Source organism: Phaeoacremonium minimum, assembly GCF_000392275.1.
Source record: "Phaeoacremonium minimum UCRPA7 unplaced genomic scaffold PA7_03_scaffold_582, whole genome shotgun sequence".
Lineage (NCBI taxonomy): Eukaryota > Fungi > Ascomycota > Sordariomycetes > Togniniales > Togniniaceae > Phaeoacremonium > Phaeoacremonium minimum.
Window position 1 is genome coordinate 161,681 of NW_006921484.1, and position 22,370 is coordinate 184,050.

The 22,370-nt window shown below is 54.2% G+C and overlaps 3 protein-coding genes across 3 annotated transcripts; 1 reads left to right on the forward strand and 2 right to left on the reverse strand.

The window, feature by feature from the left end:
• Positions 1–12,167: 12,167 nt before the first annotated feature.
• On the forward strand, positions 12,168–15,911 carry UCRPA7_8208 (putative serine threonine-protein kinase ssp1 protein; the record flags this gene model as incomplete). Its single annotated transcript, XM_007920726.1, has 2 exons — positions 12,168–12,262; positions 12,434–15,911. The coding sequence occupies 2 exons, from the start codon at positions 12,168–12,170 to the stop codon at positions 15,909–15,911; spliced, it is 3,573 nt and encodes a 1,190-aa protein (XP_007918917.1).
• A 1,471-nt stretch (positions 15,912–17,382) lies between these two features.
• UCRPA7_8209 (putative glycosyltransferase family 4 protein) lies at positions 17,383–18,936 on the reverse strand (the record flags this gene model as incomplete). The annotated part of the gene is made up of 3 exons (XM_007920727.1): positions 17,383–18,026; positions 18,093–18,704; positions 18,762–18,936. 3 exons carry the CDS (start codon positions 18,934–18,936, stop codon positions 17,383–17,385), a joined length of 1,431 nt encoding a protein of 476 aa, XP_007918918.1.
• Positions 18,937–19,749: 813 nt separating this feature from the next.
• On the reverse strand, positions 19,750–20,998 carry UCRPA7_8210 (putative cfem domain protein; the record flags this gene model as incomplete). The annotated part of the gene is made up of 6 exons (XM_007920728.1): positions 19,750–19,821; positions 19,875–20,351; positions 20,403–20,456; positions 20,514–20,560; positions 20,616–20,796; positions 20,918–20,998. 6 exons carry the CDS (start codon positions 20,996–20,998, stop codon positions 19,750–19,752), a joined length of 912 nt encoding a protein of 303 aa, XP_007918919.1.
• Between the last annotated feature and the right edge of the window lie 1,372 nt (positions 20,999–22,370).

Below are 22,370 nucleotides of genomic sequence, written 5' to 3' on the forward strand. Positions count from 1 at the left end.
GGCGCGAGCCACGGCCGTACTCTTATACAAGCCAGAGATCTCAGCAGCAGCAGACTCCTCCTCGTCCAGCACCTCAACAGTCACAGGCCCCACCGCCCCAGCAGCAACGGCAACAACAGAAACTGTACTGGTCGCCGCTCTTCTACCCGGATGGCTCTCCCCAGCCGATCTTCGAGGCGTTCATGGACGCCTTCTTCACAGCCATGGACAAGAGGAACACTGGCACCATAACGCCCGAGCAGTACTCGGAGTTTATGGACGTACAAAAGTTCCTGACAGAGCACAACATCTGTACGTAGCTGAAATTCCATCTTGGACATCTATTTCCTCTCCCAGATACGGGGTCAGGAGTCAAGACCACTTCAAGTCGAACGTAGGCTGATAGTCATCCACAGGGAAGGCGTGGCTAAAGCCCCTCGTCGGCCATACGCCCGAGGACCATGCGGACTATGAGATGAAGTTAACTTTGGAGATATGGTATTTCGACCACGAGGTGGTTCGCAGGTATCCCAACAAGGAGCCCATTGCGCAAGGCGGAATGCCGCTGCTCACGCGGACGGGCTTCAAACAGGTCATGGCCGTCGAGACGGCCGACGAGTATGTCCCGCCACCCTCTCCACTTGGATCGGCCATCCAACTGCTTGTGCTCTGACATGGTGAGCTAACGGCCGCTCTTCTCAACTCACAGGCCCGAGCGAGCATTCAGAGGCTTAAACCTAGCCATGAAGCACTACGGAGTGTGGTTGCAGATGGGCCCGCTGCCGAGAGACATGCTGCCGCAGACGGCCCCACCACAGGTGGTCGCTCGGATCGAAGCAGCGACTGCCCGGCGTCAGATGGAGTCAAAGAGGAGAATTGACGCTGTGAGAATGCAGTGTGAGATCGAGGCGCGCGGCCGCCAGGCTGCGCTTGAGCTGATATCGGACAATCGATACGTCCATCACTATTACCACTACTAGGCGAGCTGGTTGGCTATGGCTTGATGCTTCTCGAATTTGATACGTACTGTCTATCTGGCGAGGGATGGGATTTTTGCTCTAGGGAGGTTCATCAGAGGTGTTCGCGGGCTTTGAGTTGACGATTATGCAATCGACATGTACGTATGTGTGTATGTATGGAGAGGAGCGATACGCTGGAGCTTTGTATCCATTGTACCTCAAGGCAGGGGCATGTGAACATGGATGGTCCCAAGGCTAGAACTGGGGTTGAGGATGCATATTTCATGACCATTACGAAGAGAACATATTAAATCATCAGCACCACAGTCTGGGAAATCCTGATGGACACGATGATCACGATGGTCTGGAAATTCCTGCCGTGTCCTTGCGTTTGCCCTTGAGACCTTGCAAAGCAATGTCGAGTAGAGATCACGGATCTCAATGTCCGTATGAACCAGACACCAAGAACTATTAGATCACTGGGGCCTTGAACAAGATAGCAATACGGGGAGATGGATAACGTAATACACGACGATGAAAACTGTCAAGCTGATAAAATAACACTTGACGTAACTATGATCGGAAGACTCTAAATCTCGAGGACACTTTCTGGGGTCGCCCATATATCTCGTCACATGTAAATTTTGATTAAAATCTCTTTCGCCATCTTCTTGTTTCTACTATGTTGGAGCTATTGACTAAGTATCTTTGAAGCTAGACGGCTTAAAGTTTGTCGACATCTCAAGGCGGACAGAAATCTCCGCCATAGCACAACTTTTTGCCTTGTGATAATCTTCGATCCGCGAAAATCCGGCAATACTTACATGGCAGTGGTCGGAATAGCGTTGCATCTGAGAAAAGGTGTGGCTGCAGCATGTTGAAGATCAAGTTTCGGGACAGTCGGGGTAAAGTGGCAACTCGACGCGCGACGGCGTCTTTGGCCTTGCAAAGTACAATACAGATGGCCTATCATAGAGGGATGATGGTGTATGCTGAGACTGATAGAAGGCCGCTCATTCCTTGATCTGCTCCAGCTAATTCTGAGACACGGGCATCTCCTCGACGAGCCAACCAGCGGCATCAGAGCCATCAGAGCCATCAACGTGTGACTAGCCGTTGCTGGAGTTGACGTTAGGGATCATCACATGTCCAGGCAGGTGGTCGCCATTTATCACCCACACGAAACGGCATAGATGATCAAGGTGGTGGTGCAGAGGTCTTGAGGAGGGAACACCTTCGCCTCTTTCCGTGAGCCTCATGACGATGGTTTTGTGAGACCCCTATTCTCCTAGTCTGGTCCGCCCCGACCCTTGTGTCCGTCCAGTGGCCTTCGGATGTGCCAGTCAAGCAGCTATAGCCGGGTGGCTGCGGAGTTGACTACTTCTATTACCTCCTGCCGCCTACGAAACATCACCGGCATCCACACGGGAGTAGGTCACACAGACCGTGATGAGACACTCACCTTCTGGCTCTTGAGACAAGACAAGAGCAACAGGAGAGACAACGAGGGCGGCAAGACAGGATAGACAGATAGATAACCAGGTTCACTGCAATAGGAACATGACGTGCATTTGCGATGCAACGTCCGGCCGTCAAGGGCCTCCGAGCACCCCTCCCACCGCACGCCCGCGCGCACGGCCGGCTGTGCCAGTGCCAGAGCTGCATCGCATCGCATCACCCAACACCACCCACGGGAAAGGGGCAGGCTGGGAGAAGGAGGGTCTGAGACACGCATGGACAATATTACGCAGAGATAGGTAGAAACCTCGTAAAGGCTTCGCTTAGTCGTCTGTCATATCTGTTTGAATGAGTGCGCAGGAGGCCACCCAGTGTGCACGCTCTCCGTAGATTACTGACCGAGATGGAGTACGAGGAGGGTCGCATTCGCCCGCCTCCAAATATCGGATCGGGGGTGATGCTCTGGAGGTTGGGTCTGGGCAGGCAACAGGCGAGTCAGGTCAATGAATCTATTGATTGTGAGGGCCACCACCATCCAGTGCGATTGCGGTCCTGTACGGTACCACCACAGGCGCACACACCATAGGTCCGCGCAAGCCTCCTCCAGATATTGGGCCAAATCGGTGTGATTCCTTCACACCCCCAGATTCCTAGTCGGCGCCTGGCAAGATGGGAGAATGGGTGCGGTTGCGTAAGATGTCTGCGTTTGGCCGCCCAGCCCACTGTTTGCTGATGACTTGATCGGGGAGGGAACTATCGCCAGGTCGACCGGTGGGTGTTGCTTGCATTCGCGAGGGCACTAAAGCCCGCCGCCAGTGGAGTCTGGGGCCCCGGACGGCGCCAGACCAGGATGCTCGCGAGCTGAACCGCCATCTTGCTCTGGGGTGCTGGGCAACTTGGCCAAGAACTACGATGATCGTCGATGGATCCCTCGCATGGTGTGTGTTTGGAGAGGAGCCTCAGCAAGTTTGGTATTTCCGGGGAGCATAAACTCCCACAGTAAGTAGTCTACAGTGCGTGGTGCATGGTGCGTAGGTGCGGCTTGAAGATCGATGCGGAGATACAGCACAGAAATCCCCACCCCTCGATGAATGCCCACTATGCAGCAAGGCAACGGACAGGGGAAGAACGAGGAGGAGGGGCGTTTCTGTGCTCCAACCACACATGTCACACCAGTCGAACGGCAGCACCGCTATCCGTGGGCAGAGTGGTGAGAGTGGTAAGCTCGTCACAGCGGCATGGCATGGCAAGAGACGGCTCAAGATCTACTACCCTGTGCCCCAATGTACTATTCTGTCGTCCACAAGAGGTGGTGGTGGTGGGATGCTACTATTTGGGTCGCCGACAAGACAGACGGCAAGAGATTAAACCCGGAGGCCCTGTCGAGGTATCACAAGCAGCTCAGGGTGGCGCTTCATCCTTCACGAACGTTTCGATATTGACTCTTGAACGACTCGTCAGTTATCATCTTTTTGTTTTTCGCAACGGCAACCCGAAGAGACTGATAGCTAACTGCATCAAAACGTGCCCGGCACATGCGGACTACAGAGCGCCACCATTCCCGCCATAACAGACCAGCCGTCTGTGGCTAAGGGAATGAGGGCAAGTGGAAACGACATTGGAAAGTGGGCATGCAGTTCGTGAATCCACAGCAGTCTCAGGCTGCTTGATTTAGCGTTGGAGGAGCAAGTCTTCCATAACATGTGCGAGAACGTCACGACTGCGCCTAGAGAGCACCAAAGTGATCAATCACATTTCGACGTTTCCACCCTCGTTGGCGAGTCGTTACCCTTAGCGTTAGATAACCAGCAGGGTAAGTAAGGGATGGTTGGACAGGCAATGGGAGAACAGTTCATTAGTAGGAGCCCCAAAACAATGATGGGAGCAATCTATCCATATTCAGTGAGATGCGGGGAAGGCTAAGGCAAGAAGGGAGGAGACCAGAGGGGGAAGACAATCAAGATTCAAGATGTTTGTGCGGGAAAACCGGCACGCGACACGACCTGGGGTTTAGGATTCAAAGACAAGTAACGGCAGCTTGGCTCGTCTTTGACTGTGATTGCGTTCAAGCCTGCCCAGCCCGGCCCAGACAGCCAGTCAGCCAGTCAGCCCCCTTCCGGATTGCCTGTCACAGCACTTCCGTGCACGCCGGCCGGCCTCGCCAGAAACGGGATGCCCGTTTCTTCGTTCTCGTGAAACTCGACTAGGGGCGAGATCGAAGGGATCGAACACAGACCACAGAACCCAACCCCAAGCAGAGCAGATACACGATCGATTGGCCAATTCCAAGTTGCTTCTGATTGCTCTCTGTCGCTACGGGCGGCAACACGCTCGGGCCAGCGAGTAGAACAGACGTCGACGAGCCTAAATAGCATCGGTCGCTAAGGGCTCTAGTTCAGATCTCTTACCGATGATAGGGCGATGCGTCCCCCCTAACCCCCAATCGATTCCGGGGTAAAGAGACTTGGTCCAGTCGGGCCACTAGCGATATGCAGGCGGGCATGGAACCATTGGAACCATCAGACAGACAAACACCCTCCTCCTCCTCCCCCTCCTCCGCCCCCTCCAGCCCCCGGATCCCATGCAAGTAGAGCCCAGCGAAGCGCTCTCGTGGTTCCAGGATGCAGAGGCCGCGATGCAGAACGTGTTCGTACCTTACCATGCCCAGCGAGCCAGCCAGTCACTTGGAAGGTCCCCTCCAGCTGCCTGCATGTGTCGTTGGATAGAACAGCCAGGCACAGATATGCAGCGCAGCGGCCCAGTTCTCCCGCCGTTCAGGACGTAATTGGGCAGGCGATGATGCAGACCACATCGTGACCTGCCAGGAGGCAGTGGCTTCTTGACACTATCTAACTAGACTGGCAATGGTCGGTCTTTGGACTGGGCTTCTGTCCCCTGCTACCGATCCTTGCAGGCATCGGAGGCTTACTGGCGAGAGAAGGGATCTGTCAGATGCAACGCCCCGGGTCAATTGGCTATACGACCGCTTTCTTGCTGCAGTCTCTGTAAATATTGTCGTCATGTGTGCGCCTCCCGCTCACTAGGGGAGACGCAATGCAGGTGCTGGGAACGCACGCATTGCGGCCTGTCTCTTACCTTCTTGCTGTCGCTCTCGCTCTCCAAAATCCGCTCTCCAGAACGGCAATGGGGAATAGGACCACGGGACGAGGCCTCCGCATCACAGTCACCCTCGTGCATGGGAATAAACCATCGCGAGCTGGGCTTGTCCTATCACAAGGGTCAATGGGCTTACGTTGGAGCAGGCTTGGTCGGCTTTGGGTGGTATCCAATGGTAAGCCGCATTCCAGGTTTCTCATCAAAAATTGCCCGATAGGAAGAACGTTGCTTGAAGGCCTCGGCCTTTTGGGAAAAGATTGATATGTATGCTGTATTACACCCAGCAAGCTGTAAGTCATGACGAACGTGGATGTCCTCGCAGGCACAAGCCGAAGTCAATGCAGGCTGATGGATGGATTTCAGCCAGTGACGCATAGCATGAGCAGAGAGAATGAGTTTCGCGAGGCACGGAGAGGGGCCCGGATAGCTCATCGGGACTGAATTGAATGCATCGTGAGAATACAGAGGGAGTGGGAAAGTGGCTTCGACAGAACAGTCTGGCCCTGGCGGCCAGCAAATCGCCTGTCCAGGGTTGTCTTTTGTGAAATGTGACGATGGTCGCTCCGTACTTCGATAGGCACAGCGTCCTTTTGTTCCCCTGTCCTCCCCACCATGGTGCATCGGCCAGTTCGCGCGCGCCCCGCTGGCCATCGTCATGACGGCCTATGATGGATGGCCATCGAAGCTGTATCAAACCTCAAGCGGACATACGTAGCTCTCTGATGGAACTAAGGTCCACTGGAGCATTCTGTGGAATTCTTACAACTCGAACATGCAGGACTAATTTCCTAAGACTACAAGACTACCACTGCTTAGTGTAGGATATTAGTTCACTTGATAGAAGTAGTGTGGTGACTAGGAGCGAGCGCACCCTTCCGCAACACGGGACGGTGCACCTGACTAAGGTAGACCTCCCGCTGGGAATGGCTGTCTTCCCATTGAAGCATGGCACGGCGCTGGGCAGATCGCGATACCATCAGATGCAGGATCCGTGATCTCCAAGAGATTGAGAGCGGGGCCACGCTCGCTACGGAGGAACTCAGAGAACAAGCGAGGTGAAGTGAAGTGAAGTGAACACGGGCGGTTTACGGCTTCCTGGATGAAGGAAAACGAACGAACAAATTCGAGCCAAGCGGATCCGTTCTGCAGCTTCGATGTGGATAATGGGACCACGTTAACTTGGCCCCGGTCCACACGGCGGCGGGCGGGCGTCTTGTCTCGACAGCATTACCGGTACTTTACCGCCGTACATTGTTTTCGTCCGTGCATGGTACGGTATCTTCGAACATCATGAACAAGTCAGGTAGATATCCCATATCTCACACACTAGACCAGCGTGCCGTGTGCGTGTTTTGTGGCTGAGACGTCCTGGGCGCCGAGATTTCGTGGCCGCAAACGGGGCTCTGTAATGTAAAGTCACCCCGGCTCTTCCGCTCGTCTGTGTGACGGCAGTCGTGCACTCCTTACACAAGTTCACATGCTTTTTCTCGATGCTGTTATTGTCAGCTTGATAAGCACCTAATTAACTAACGCACTGGCTGGTCTCACAAACAACCCCCCGACCTAGCAAACTAGGAATTGTATCTGATGAGAAACTGCGACACTTGACCGTTGATGTGCCTGTCCTCTGGTTCTGTGCAACCCGAGAGCCAACTAGGGGATTTTTCTGATCATGACATGCCTCCGCCATATAACTCGTCACACCCACACTACTCGCTCCATCAAAGAGGCAGACGCAATACTAACGGCTGTTATAGACCCCTTCCCCTCTATATCTGCAGGTGCGATAACGTCACTGGATGAGGGACGAGGAGGGGCGATATTGCTATGTACCGTCACACTCTAGCCACAGCAATTGTGGCAGGTCGATCGCGGGAGCAATTAAGTTGGGCTACATTGGAGCACCCTTCGCGATGTGATCATCTACGCGGTATAGAATCCATGGCCTTAGTAGTAGCGCATACACAGTAAGAAAACCTGATGAAGCGACCCAAGACGCTTGAGGTCGCAACCCGTTCCCCACTCACATCTCAGTATTTGCATGCATGCGTGCGCATGTATGTGCGTACGTGATGAGAGAATAATAATAGGGGAGAGTTGCACTCTGCAACAGGGCAATTTTGATATGCTGCAGGAGTTGCCCCACCCATCATGAAGATGCCAGGTGCTGTGGCGCAAGAGGCAGCCAAAGATGATTATGAGATGTTTTGTTTCTGTATGTCTCTACGTGCCTAGAGTGCATCGTGCATTGTTCACGGCATCCATCATCGATCTCTACACGATTACAGTTGCAGATCACATTAATCGAAACGGGTGAGGCAGAAAACCAGAACGACAACCAGGAAGGCACTGTACACTTCACATCGCATGTCGTCGTCTCCCCTGCAACATTCGGCACTCTGTGCCTCCCTGTCCTCTCCTGTCAGGCTATCGGGCGAAGGCAGTTTTTTGTTGTTGTAGTTGTCACTGTCTCGGGGCATTTCGACAAGTCAGATCGCGCCACTTATCAGCCTCCTTTGCCGTTGATTGCTCCATTGCCGATCCGATAGGAATCAGTGAAAATTTCTTCTCTCTCACTTCTCATCAGCCAATGCGACCTCGCTATCAAATCAATCTGTGAGCCGCCTGCTCCCGTATCACGTTTTTTTTTCCTGTCCCTCTCATCAAAAGGAAGGGGTCTGTGCCGGATCTTTCCTTGCCAACAATTTTGATTGATTGTTGGGTTGTTGGTCCGGGGGATGATGCTTTGTACAGTACATAATCGTGTAGTATGGGCAGGCAGGCAGGCAGAGAGATATTGAACGACATGTTTTCCTCACCATCGATACCCTGTCCCTAATTCCTGCGGGTCCGGGACTCGTTGAACTTGAAACAAGTTGAGATCTATATTCTAGTGTACTAAGGAAGTAAGTTCCCGTCGTAGGATACCGGTACTCCATTCCCGCCCCGTGCTGCAAGCTTGCATTGAGGGCCAAAGTGGCCTGGCTCGTCCGTAAATTGGCCCTTCTTTCCTGCCTGGCTAGTAGGAGACGACAACGACGGGAAGGCCTTTTCTTCTTCTTTTTCTTCTTCGGCTGTGTTTGCCCAGTGCATCGGGTCTTTTCGATACTCTGCTCGACGAATCTAGATCGAGAGGATGCTGGGAGGGACGAGCGCGCATGTCAGCAGCGTTCCTCTTCCCAACCATCGCCGTGCATGTTGACGGAGCCATGCCGCATTCGTCCAGACCCCAAGAGATAGGAAAACGTACTGTACTTGCACTGGATGACTGTATGTGCGTCAGGGGCGAGACAATCAGAAACGCCATCATGTTCTTCTTTGGCCACTGGTCTCACGAGACACCCAATGAATTAATTACCTTATCGGCTTGCTTTACGTGGCTTGGGCCAAGGGTTCCTCGAGTGCAGAAGAGACATGACAAGACAAATGTCCATCCGACTCCTGCCCGCCGTCGCAAGCCATGGCGAGCCGGCCGGTCCAGACGGGCGGATGCACCCATTCACTCACTCACTCACTCACTCACTCACTCAGGGTTGTTGAAAGTGAAGTGTCGCCTGCCATTTCGTGACGCCCGTGAACATCGCTTCGCGTCTTGCCACTGCCGGCCGGTTCAGGAGGGAAGGGGCAAGTGTCACCGCAGCGTCTGCTCCGTGGGCTGTCGCGTGATTAGTGAATCGAGGTTTTGAATGTACAGCATCACCGCCGAACTTTTTGAGATTCAGATCTCTTCACAATCAGGCGTTTCGCCCCAACGGTAGTCTTTGGGCCCCGTGTACAGTACATGCAGTACCTACCTGGTGTAGCACGTCGAAAAGTCAATCAGCAAACCGGCATGCTTCTGCTCCGTTGTTGAATCTCGTCAGGATGGGATAGAGCCGAACTCCATCAATATGCGGCAGGGACAGTACTTACAGGACGGGCCTGCCTCATGTTGTCATGGCAGACGATCGGCCCATCGAGCCAGCACCATCTACCCATCCACCATTCACCATCCACCATCCATCATCCATCCATCTTTTCATCATCCTGACTGCACTTCCCTGCTCTGCACCTACCACACCCCGAAGCACCCTCCTGCAGGACCAGCCCAGCCCAATAAGCAGAAGGGCCAATCAGTGGCTGGCGAGAGGTGTCTTAGCGCGATAAGCCCAGTCCTCCATTCCCCATCCCTGGAACCTTGTCTAGCCTAGCGCAACGCCCTCCTCGCTCCCCATCTTGAGGTCAACCTTTTCTTGCCTCTCAGTGTACTCCTCCGCCAGGGCGATGAATGTTCATTCGGCTCTGAAAGGGCAAAGATACCCAAATGTTGAGAGGCGTAATAACTCGAAAATCTCAAAAGGTCCTGTCTGTTTTAATACAATGGGTCTATCAACTTCTACAAGGGGAGTCATACTGTGTTGTTGAGGAGGTAATGAACCTGCCGAAGCCCGGCTCCCCCTGCTTCCCGCTACCTTTGCCCAACTACACGCAAGTACGCTAGGCACGATACGATACGATGTATTGCATGCATGGAGAGTACCTAACCTACCTAGGTAGCGCAAATGCACTGTCGAACTCCGGCCTAACTACCTGGCAAACTGCCTGGCACCTCTTCTCAAGCCCAAGCCAAAGCCCATGCTCAAGCTCAAGCTCAAGCTCATCCATGAGGAACAGGAAGAGGAATAGTAGAGCCGAATCAGGCTCGTCAGGGGGACAGGGCGACAGGGCGACAAGAGGCCGTGGCTGCAGGCGTACAGTAACTAGAGTAGAGTAGACAGGAATGGGGATCCACCAGGCTACCCTAGGTACAGTACGGACGGCATGATCTGAGTGTTGAGTACTTGGGCAGGGGACAGCCAGTGGCCTGTGTGTGTAAACATCGATTTCTGCTGACTGGCGGCGGGGTGGGCGTCCTCATCAAAAAAATCCCCGGGCAGAGAGCCTGCTTCTCGCTTGATTATGAAAAAGTGTTGGAGTTGTGCTGAGAGTCCTTTTAGAGTGAGGTGCCACTGGTGGGTGTGTGTGTGGGTGTGCTGAGGTGATGTTGGTGGGCCGTGAGAATCTCTCTGAAACTTACTGTACACTGCCCGAGGGTACCTACCTACTATGCAGTAGGCTGCTAGGTACCTACCCCTTCCCTCCATCTCACCACTGCTAACCCATCCCATCCGGCCATCATCATGACGATCATCATCTTTCGACCAGCGCCGTCAACCAAAAAACTAAACCTGCACTACCACCACCACCATCACCAACAGCAATCTGTAGTCTTCTCTCTTCAGGTACACAGCAGGAGTACTATGTAGGAGTAGGCTAGACCGGAAATGCGAGACGTGACCGGGCAACCTGACAGCAAGTGCAATCTCTGAGTTGAATTGAATTGATTGACTGCCTTACCATACTGTATGTCGAGTGCCGTGTCTGATGCACTCGCTGCACTACTTTCTGAATAAAATGTGAAAGAGCGCGTCCTACTGCATAGTATGTTCTACCTGTGCCTGCCTCCATTACCTCACCATCCATGTATGAAGAATGAAAGCTGCCTCTCCCCCAGTCCGGACGAGTATCCGGCACCGTTCGGGCCTGGGCTGGTACGGTCCAGCACAGCACAGTACCATCTGGGCACAGCCCGCTAAATGACTAACGTTCTGGGCAGACAGGTCCACCTGCGTCCTGTCCTTGCCTTGGGGAGGAGCATGGAGAGGTACTTCTGTAGTGGAGTGTACCTTGCCGGACCACGCAAAACACACGTTCACCAGAGGAGTCAAGTGTCTTGGGAGCTTGGGTGTGTGTGTGTGCGCGCCCAGGGAGCCAGGTGCCCCAAGTGGGTTCGCCGCAAGCGCAACAGGCCACTTACACTCAAAAGTACGTACATAGTCTACCTGAGGGAATGGTGGAAAGTACATTTTGCTGAGTAGGTACCTCCCTACGTCCCCTGGTAGAGTACCCCGAGTACCTACACTTATCTTCCTACCTACCTTACCTACAGTACTACCTAGGTATGCAGCAGAGTACTGTACACACAACGAGTGCTGCAGCCGGTCCCGCTCTCAAGACTCACGCACCGCTACCTGGCGCTGCGCACGCACCACCAACTTTACAGTGCCCATGTACAGCAGTGGTGGTCCAGTCCCCATTCTTTTTTTGCCCGCCGCCCAAGACCAGACCAGACCCAGACCAAACCATTCCCACCTTCTTGCCGCTGCCCCATTTTGGCCTTTTCTACTCAATTACCATCACTTCTCCAGCTCCTCCGAGCACTTTCCCAACTCTTTGCAAACGATACAACCCACGATCGTCGACGACCTTCTCGAATAATCTCCAACATCACAACACGTCACAGCGCTTCCTGTCTGTTGCGATCATCAGTCACAATGGCCGCCTAAATGCCCGCCTCTCTCTCTCTCACTCAGAGCCCCGCCTCGTGCTTCATCTTCGTTTCCTCACCAAACTGAAGAGCGCCTTCTCCCACAGATACCACTATGTCGATCCGCAGTGACCGCAGACCAGACCTTCGCCATGGAACCGCAACAACCACAACCTCACAATCACAACCGCAATTCGCAGCTTCCTCATCTGCAGAGCGTTCTCCCTCCTCACATCCCCTCAAGGACCGCCAATAGCACTCCCATCTCCTCGCCTGGGCTCTTCAGCCCGGGCAACCCCCGCTCAAACATGTCCCTCCCGCCGCAGCCCGTCTCCGAGGGCACCACGCCCGCACCGACTCACAGCCCCTACCTGCACCCGCTGCAGACACACAAAGTCAGAGAGTAAGTCTCCTTTCACTTCATCTTGCTCGCCATTCATCTCGTCCTCGTGCCTCGTGCCTCGACGCGATTGAGAGCGACTCGAACCCGACTCACTTAAAGCGGGGCCTCTCGCCTGTGGGGCGCGGCGAGGATAAAGACGTCCTAGCCCACTAACACCCCATTGCTCTATAGGACTCATGTCGCCAATGTCGATAGGGATTTCACGACGGGCCGAAAAATCATAAACCACTACGAGATCATCGACGAAATTGGCCGCGGTGTGCACGGCAAGGTGAAGCTGGCCCGGAATCTCGAGAATGGCGAAAACGTGGCCATCAAGATCATCCCCCGTTTCTCCAAGAAGCGGAGGCTCGGCAAAGTCACGGCCAACATGAACCCTCAAGAGAAGACCAAGAGGGAGATTGCCATATTGAAGAAGATACGGCATCCGAACGTCGTCGCTCTCCTCGAAGTCATTGACGACCCCGAACTCAAGAAGATCTACATGGTCCTCGAGCATGTCGAACGCGGAGAGATCGTCTGGAGGAAGAAGGGATTACCTCACATCTGTGCCTACGAGCGCCGGCGAGCCGAGCGGGAGATGCGAGGTGAGAGCCTCACCGCACAGGAGGAAGACTATGGTCGGATCCTAGAGCGGCGGCATACCATTAAAGAAATGAAGAGGGCGAAATCCACCCAAGTACAGACCGGACACCACGATTATTGGAGCCTAGAGTACGCAGCCGACGACGATGATGTCGACATGCAATCGAGGATATCTAGCCTCAGCAACATCGAATATGCCGAGAGGGCGGCGATGCCATCGAATCCACCCTCTATGCAAGGCTCCAGGCCTAGTTCCCGAGCACCGTCACGAACGCACTCTGTGCGGTCATTGCAACGGACAACAAACACCGCTTCCTATTCTACCGAACCCGATCTTACGCCTCTCCCACGTGACGAAGAAGACCTCGACACGCCTGGCCCGCTTCGGTCAAATCCCGGTTCTTCATCTGCTCTTGATGGGACAATGTACGGCGCTTATGACGATGGCGGCTTCCGAGGCCGCTCGCCTAGCATGGCCGATTCAATCATCTCACACATGTCGTCGATAGATCTCAGCACGCAGGTGAATGATTTCTTCGCTGAGGACTTCTCCTTCGTTCCGTGCTTTACCATGGAGCACGCGAGAGCCACATTCCGAGACACTGTGCTGGGCCTCGAGTATTTGCACTACGAAGGTGTGGTTCATAGAGACATCAAACCCGCCAATCTACTCTGGACAAGGGACCATCGTGTCAAGATTTCTGATTTCGGAGTATCCTATTTTGGCCGACCAATCCGAGATGGTGAAGCCGACGACACCGTATCGGAGTCTGAAGCTCGGGACTTCGACGATGACCTGGAACTTGCTAAGACTGTGGGAACACCGGCTTTCTTCGCACCCGAGCTTTGCTACACAGATCTCGACAGCGGTGAACAGCCCAGAGTATCCGAGCAGATTGATGTCTGGTCCCTGGGCGTCACACTCTACTGCTTGATTTTTGCTCGCATCCCGTTTATGGCGGAGGATGAGTTCCAGATGTTCCGCAAAATTGCCAAGGAGGAAGTCTACATACCCTCTAGACGCTTGAAGCCAGTCGACCCATCGACCTCTCCCAAGACAACGTCACTCTACAACCGTGTCAACAGCGCACCATATAGAGACGATGATGAACTGGGGTATGAGGAGATCGATGACGTGCTTCGTGATCTTCTCAAGCGGATGCTGATCAAGAATCCGGAGAAGAGAATTAGACTTCGGGAGGTTAAGCGCCACCCATGGGTCGTGCAAGGCATCCAGAATGTCCTCGGGTGGCTTGATGATACCGATCCCTCGAGACGTACCGCCGGCCGGAAGATTCAGGTCGACGATAAGGAAATGCGAGAGGCCGTCATTCCCCTCTCACTGCTTGAGCGAGCCAGATCCGCAGTCAAGAAGACCTTCAACAAGTTTACACACCCTCGCACGGAACGTGGCGAGAGCACATCAAGGAGAAGAGCCGCAAGTAGCGCTGCCAGCTCGGCTGGCGACAGTCCAGCTACTAACCCCTCCACACCATACCCTCGGGATATACGGCGTCGCAGTCTCCGCGGGGATAGCGATTATTTCGCGACCGTACGAGAATACGTCCAGCCTTCGGGCGAACATCCTCTGAGTCAGAGCGTGGCAGCGAGCCCTCAAGATTCACCCCTTGACCAAGGGCCGAGTTCCACGACAGCATCGGTAGGCGGCTTTTCGGACATGATGGCAAAAGAAGAGGCTGCTGAGCGACAAACCCCGACAGCAAATCAGAAACTTCCGAAACACCACTATGCCCGGTCGATCACGAATGCCTTTCTGAGCTTGGCTCCTCATGTGCACGAGGCTCATTCACACACGGTGCCAACGACCCCAGCTTTCGACGGACCGGCCGATGACAACAGCTTTCTGAGGAAGAGCCGCGATATCACCTCCGCAGAGGATGCCTCCAGGGCGCGATCGGCTGACCGAGCCATCATCTTCTCCAACGCCGACAAGCGAGCTGAAGCCAAGGTATCACTAAGCACTGCTGTGGCTCCCGGGAATAACGCTTTGCCCAAACGCGCACAACAGATTCGACCAGGAGACGTACCCTTGCCTTCTCCGAGTTTCTTTTCCGCTCGTGCTATCAATGCCTATCAACACGGCCAACCCAAGTCGGATCCCAATATGCACGACAAACAACGTGCGACGGTCGAACTTGATGAGAGGCCAATGACAGCTCAAAGGATTGGGGATGTCCCAGATGGCAAGACCCCGGCCCCTCGAGTATACAACACATCTACTCCAGAGTCATTTGCTAGAGCACAGGAGACCAATCGACGTCGGCAGCTGCTCGAATACGAGGATCAAATCAGGCGACAACAAGCCTCCAAGGTCAGCATTGAGGCACTAGATCCAGCTTCAATACCCTGCCCGCCTTCGCCTGATGACGAGCTCTTCATGCAGCAACACTCTGCGCCCTCACGCGAAGATACCGTCGGAACAGCCATATCATCTAGCTCAGTATCCGTCGACGCTTTGACTACTCCTCTTACCAGCCCAAGCGTGGTAACAAGCCCTCTGTATGTGGCCAACCCTATTCCGACAAAGGATATCTCCGAGCAGATTTCCGAGCAGATCCTGGCCTTCCAATCTGACCCGTCCCTGCCCGCTTTACTCAGCGGAGCATCGTCGGTATCTGCGGATTTGGAGGGAGAGTTCCTCGGTCATCCTGGCAATCCCGACGCTGTCAAGAACGCCGCCCTGCTTGAGACGACCGACTCCCTGACCCCACCAGCAATGACCAAAGAGCCCATTGCTGGCTTCCCTCTTGAACAGCAGGAGCTTTCCTCCGAGGGTAACGTCATCCCGGTGTACATTGACCGGCACACTGTCAAGTACACTACTTCTGCTTCGCCGTCCGCATCAGCTCGGGCAGTAGAAGACGATGAGGATAGCGATAGCGATGAAGGCTTGGTCATGGCCAAATCCAAGAAGAGGAGCACGCCTCCCAAAGACGCACAGGCGCCGATGGGCAAGATGGTGATCGGTTCCAAGCGACGAGACACCAATGCTAGCGTTGGCAGCACGGAGACGGCGAAGAAGGTCGTCGTGCATAGTGACTAAGGATATCATTGCATTTCCACAAGCGGATCTACCTTGTTCGAACAATTTTCTATGGCGGCTGCCAATAATTATGGCTCGTCCGCTGCGCAACCTTCCCCTCTCGCGCGAATCACGATGTCTTTCGGTTTCTATCTTCGGATAAAACTTGCATTGGCTGGCTATCTGTTTTTCTAGTCAACATTTCCTTGCTTACGCAGCGATTTTGGTTAGATGTGGAGGATCTGGGACACGCCTTCATTATGGGTGGTGCCCTTTGGGAGACAATAACCTTCAATAGTGTTGGTTAGGTTGGACATATTGATAGCTTAAGGAAGAGACTACGCCGAGGGCTTTGCCAGTGGTCTGGTGTGGCATGGAACTGTAGGAGACAGCTGGGTGACTTGCGTATGCAGTCATCGCGGCTCTCCAGAAATACATGTTTGGGACTATGGAGATATTGAAAAAGGACTGGGCGGTGCTCTGTATTTCACCCCAAAAAGGATGGATGGATTCGAGTTCATTGAGATCGCACAAAAGGTGGTCGAGGGCACATCTTCCAAGTTGGACTGGGTTCATACGGGTCTCTTCCTTTTGTTGTCCTGGGGACGTGACGTCCCCGGATTTTCCCTACTCAACATCTCCTTGGCTCGGGACGATTATACGAGGTTTGACGAGACGGGATGAAATAGCACACGAAGTCGAGGGGAGATTGCACACGACATTGTTGCGTGAGATATACGCACACACAGAGAGAGTCGCGCCTTCGGGGCACTCGAGGGGGTGGTTAATTTGTCTTGATCTAGCACAGCGTGGATATAGAGCGCCGAGTTATCAAACTCGGTACGGAGTTTCTAGCATAAGCATTTCATGAAGGTTAGGATGGATGGAAGGGAGGATAGGAAGGGAGGGAAGGAAAGGGACATGGCCGGGATGGATGGCTACTCGACAGCGATCGCGCTGGTAATAGCGGCGACCATGGACGGACGAACGAACGGACGGACGGAAGGATAAATGAACTGAATGGGTGGGATAATGGACCCCAGATAACGATTATCAAGAGAGAATAGGGACAGCTGCGTGAGCACAACAAGCTGGTTTGTGGTGATGATGGTGAGGAGAAAGTAGGACTAGGTCGCGGGGACAGTCAAACCGTGTGGCATAATCTGAATAGACCGTACATTACTACTCCTACAAACAGTTGCTCAGTGACTTTATTATTTGTGAAACATATGTAGAATTGAGAGGTAGGGTATATCATCTTAGACGATGCTGAGGGATGATTCTGCAGGGTAGCAGAATTATTACAAGAGGAGAGCACGTCGAACAGAGCTAAGCTCATCGGAACACCATGTATACAAGCGTCCTCACTCATCACATCATCACCTGCATCACATCTAGAGCCTCAGTGAATACTTCGAGGTGTTCACATGGACGTCCGTCCCTCTTATTCACAAGTAATAGAGCATCTAAAAGCTACGTTACGTTGTGCCCGTCAAGCCGCCACGGGCGGCCACGACAGCCACCGCACCGCAACGCCGAGCACAGCAACCAGCACGACCGCGACCGCACCCAGCGCAGCCCCCGCGCCGCGGAACGAAGCCGAAGCCCGCGCCGGCCGCGGCCGCGCACGCGCAGCGACGATCTCGCCCACGATCCCCTCCAGCGTCTCGGCCATCTTCGTGTCGGCAAAGTGGGCGCGCACGCGCGCCTCGCCCGCGCGCGAGATGGCGGCGAGCTGCGCGGGCGGCAGGCGGTTGAGCACGGCGTCCATGACGGCGGTCCAGGCGGGCACGTCGGCCGGGGCGCGCAGCCAGCCGGTGGCGCCGTCGACGACGGTCTCGGTGGGGCCGCCCGTGTCGGCGGCCAGCACGGGCAGGCCGGCGAGCATGGCCTCGAGGGGCACGATGCCAAAGTGCTCGTTGGCGGGCGTGTAGACGAGCAGGCGGGCGGAGCGCAGCAGGGCGTTCTTGAGCGTGCTGGGCACCGAGAGGAGGAAGAGCACCTCGGTGTCGGCGGGCACGCGGAGCGCCGCGACGAGCGTCTTGGTCGTCGCGCTGCGGAGCCCGAGGGCGTCGGCGAGCTGCACGAGCTCGCTGTGGTAGCCTACGTTCTCGGCGACGCGGTTGTCGTAGCCGCCTAATCAAGAGTGTCAGGTCAGCATGTGAATGCAGGAGGAGTACGGCGTTGAATGATGTGACCTACCAGCCACGACGAGCCGCACGCCCTTCCGCCTGTCCTTGGGCAGTCCCGCAAACGCCTTGATCGCCAGCGCGACGTCCTTCTTGCGCTCGAACCGGTTGATGCTCAGAATGATATTCTTGTCCTTCCAGACCGGTGTACCATCGTCATCCTCCACCGCGGCGTCCTTCTTCGGCTTCGTGTCGATGCAAGGGTATACCACTTTTAGATCCTTCTTCCTTGCCAGCGTCGGCCACGTCCGCGACACCACGCCCTTTGTAAATTTCGAGTTCACAGCCACCGCGTCGGCGAAGCCCATGCTCCATTGCTCCAGAGTATCAAACGGCAGGCGGTACAGGCGCTTCCACCACTTCTTGCGGCCCTGCACGAGGAGCAGGTCGGGGAAGTGGCAGTAGAAGAGGATCGGAGTCTTAGGCTGTAGGTATTGAAGGAGGGGAAGCCCGGCACTGAGCTGGTCGATGAAGAAGGCGTCGGGCTGGAGGTAGGAGAGCTCCGACGTCACGTAGATCTGAAGAATGAGGTGGAGCTGGCGCAGAATGGCGCAGAGAATCGAGAAGCGGGAGAGTATGGAGGGCGGGATGATGGTGTTGCCTCGGACACGAACATCGAGGGTACCTGGAGAATCAATTTAGTTTCTAGGCCTCAATATAACATATTATAGGGTGAATTCACCATCGCGCGCTTCATCAAAGCAATGCTTGGGGTCACAGTGACTTGTGAAGATGACGACCTTGTGGCCACGGTTTTGCAGGCCAACCGCTGCATCCACCACCAGCCGCTCAGCACCACCGATGCCAAGATCGGGGTGGAAAAAGACTATTGTCTTCTTCTTGGTCTTCTCTGCCATTTTGGCTGCTTGCAGGCAAATGCCATGCCCTCTGTAAGAGATTTTGGAGTGAGAGTTAGGAGCTGTCCGTGACGCGATACTGGACACGTGAAAGCACTTGAAGATGGGGCAGGTGGGCTGTGTCGATCAGCCTTACATAACAACTTACATTCGCGTAAATTGTAACCATTTGTACTGTACACACTCAACAACATTCTCCATTTCTGTCGAGGTCACATCTCCTTCTAATATCACATATGGCTTCTCAGAAAATTCTTTCTAGAAATCGGTCACTCAAGTCTGGAATCATTTGATAAGATCAATCATTTCTCAGTAAGTTCTGCCATTGATTAAGGCTCAAAGCGATCGCAAGTGCCCCGGCAGGAGCTCTAGAGGAAGGGTATCTCGTATGTATATACATACGCACAACTATGCGTCAAGGACGCCTGAGAATCCTCGAAGATTCTTTGCCAAATCTTCATGATCTCGTCCATTCTGTCCAGCCATCACCATGAGTCCGGTCAAATTATTCCCATGAATTTTGGGTTGGTATTAGAAAACATCGGAATCATTTCGTCAAAAAAGAACCAGAGATGTCCTATCCGTTTCCATTTCCTTGTCACCCCTTTTTCTGTTTTCCGTCATTCCTCGCGTATGAACTCCGTCCGACTCCCCAATGCGAGATCTAAGACGATGGCCGGTGAAATGGACAAAAGGTCGAAAAGCGATAGTCGAGAAGTGGAAAGGGTATTAGGTGGGTATTAGGTTCCAAGCATATGCAGTCATGCAGACATCAAGACGTATGGAAAGGAAAGAAGAAAAGCTTCACTCCATTTACAGGAGGAGAGCAGCCAGACCGGCAGCGGCCAGGATACCGGCAGCAGGAGCAGCAGTCTGGTGAGGAGCCTGGAGGAAAATTAGTGAATCACTTTTGAAGGTCCCAAAGCGAAGGGGCTTACCAAGCCAGTGCTTGAGCTGGTGGTGCCAGTGGCCGAGTTGGCCAGGCTAGAGAGCACGCTGGAGGCAGCGGAGCCAGTCAGGCTGGAAGAGATGGTGCTCGAGCCAATGGTAGTCGTGAGCGTGGTGCTGCCTGAGGTAATCGTGGAGACCACTGGGACGGTAGAGACAGCAGTCTCCGGTAGAGTGGTCGCGCCACCAACACCGCCCACGCCGAAAATTGTGGTGCTGCCAGTTGAAGTGATAGTCGACGAGCCACTCGTGATGACAGTGGTGAACTCGGACGTGGTGACCGCGGTTGAAGTTGCCTCGCCGCTAGCACCGGAGCCAGAAGCACTACCTGACGATCCGCCTGTGGTACCGGCTCCACCACCAATGACTGTGTAGATGGTGGTTGAGCCAACGGTGGTAGTGCTCGTGGAACCGCTCACGGTGACAGTGGAGACGATCTCAGAGGTAGTGATGGCAGAAGAAGATCCCTGTTACGAATGTGAGTATGCAGATGGGAGAAACGAGCAAGCAATACGTACACCACCGGCCGCAGAGCTAGCGCCACTAGGAACAGAGGCGGTCGCAGTCAGGCTCTAGCAAAAAGGTCAGTCGGTTCCAATTTAAGGATTGAACGCGTTTTAGATGCTTACCACACCGCTGACAGAGACGCTACCAATGGGGACGACCACACCGACGGCTTGATTGTCATGTCAGCTTTTGGGGACAAAGGCAGGTTATGGCTCTCTACTTACAAGCACAGTACGCAGTGCCGTAGGCAACGACGATCGCAGCAGCGGTGTCGTTCTGGCAGGACTGGTACGAGCAGTCACGGACTCCGTAGGCGAAGTTAGCGTCCTTGCAGAGGCAAGCAGCATCGGTGTTGCTGCAACCAAATTCGCCCGCCTTGCCAAGCATGTTATTGACGCAGACTTGCTGTATTCGCCGTTAGCATCCTTTCCGCAATTGAGATGCGCATTGTTGGCGCGTGTTGAGAACGATTGAAAGCGGTTGTTGACGTTTGCACAAAAAAACACGGAAGGAGTCATCTACTTACACCGCACTGAGGGAGGTCGCCGATGGACTGCGCAAAAGCGCTGGCGACAAACGCGCCGAGGGCGAAGAGAGTAGCCTTCATCTTGACAGATTGAGTAGGAGTGGTGGGGGGTTAGAGTGTTATTTGCGCGTGAGCGTAAATAATGCTGTTGATGACTGAAGGCGAGGCGGTTGCCGGGGCGTAGAGGAGGTTCTTCTGCCTGGAATTGTGAGCTCAAGAAAAACGTATGTCGAGAATTATGTGATGCAGAGGACGCTGTTAGAGGTCTGAGGAGACGGGAGGGAGGCTTCAGTGCTTTGAAAAGGAGATGAGATGAGGTGAAGGACCTTGGGAATATGTACCTTAGAGGTGAAGGTCGAGGAAGCTGTTGGCGCGAGAAGCTGTAGAGCTTTGGAGAGACGTGACAGGTTGGGGTTGAGAAAAGGAAAGCTTTGGGAGGAGGGTGGGATGTTTTAAAATTTCACGGACCTTGCAGGGAAAGAGCTTCGCGAAGCAGAAAGGTAGGGACCTAATGGGGAAGGAAGCAGAAGCAGGGTCACGAACAGGTTGTGGTGGTGGTAGACTGCGTAGTATATGGCAGGTACGATGTAATGCGGTAATGCGTCCGGGTCGGTAGTGGGGAAGGAAGGTGCAGGTGCAGGTGCAGGGCAAGGCAAGGCAAGGCCGGGCAGGGTAGGTGCGGTTCGTGCGTCGTGCATCACAGACAACAGAGAGAAAGACAGAGTCTTGACGTGTAAGTGGGAACCACCATGCAGCTACGAGTGAGTAGAGCACACACTACGGGAGGAGCCACCTTTCCCCAGTCCCACTCATACCTGACCAGCTTCCTTTGCTCCTCCACTCCATCTATCTACTGTGGTCTAAATGGTACCCAAAGCCTTGCCTCTTCGGAGCTGGAAACCCTGGCTCGCCTGGACAGCTGGAGCCCTGCACCTGGCAGAGGTGACAACGGACGGGTACCCGATGATGAAAGGACCGCCGTGCTAGTCTGGATTGTGGCCTGTCAAGCTGTCTGCCGCTTATTTCCTGGCACTGGACCTTGGTCATTCTCGTTCGGCTCAGCTTGCTCGGGTGCTACCCTTGTTCTGATCAAGGTCATCCCCCCTATCATCTCGAGTTCTGGTGTATGCATTTCACGGCTACCTATGATACCTCGTTGCCTCCAGCTGCTATCAACAGATGTGACGGGCAACTAACACAGCTCTGATGTGAGGTCATGGTGGTCTTCCACGCCAACAAGGAAAATCGGGACGTTGCCAATTTGACAGGATATTAGCAGAGGAGCAGCACCTCCTGATCGACCTACAAGATCATCTGTGCTTCGTGACCTCTTCTGGGACCCGTGCGGTGGTAAGATGGGTCCGCTGCAGGCCCGATTATCACATGGATCTCTAGCCAGGGTCATCTGTGGCTGGAGTCAAACGAATTCTGCTCTACGGTCACATTATGATAA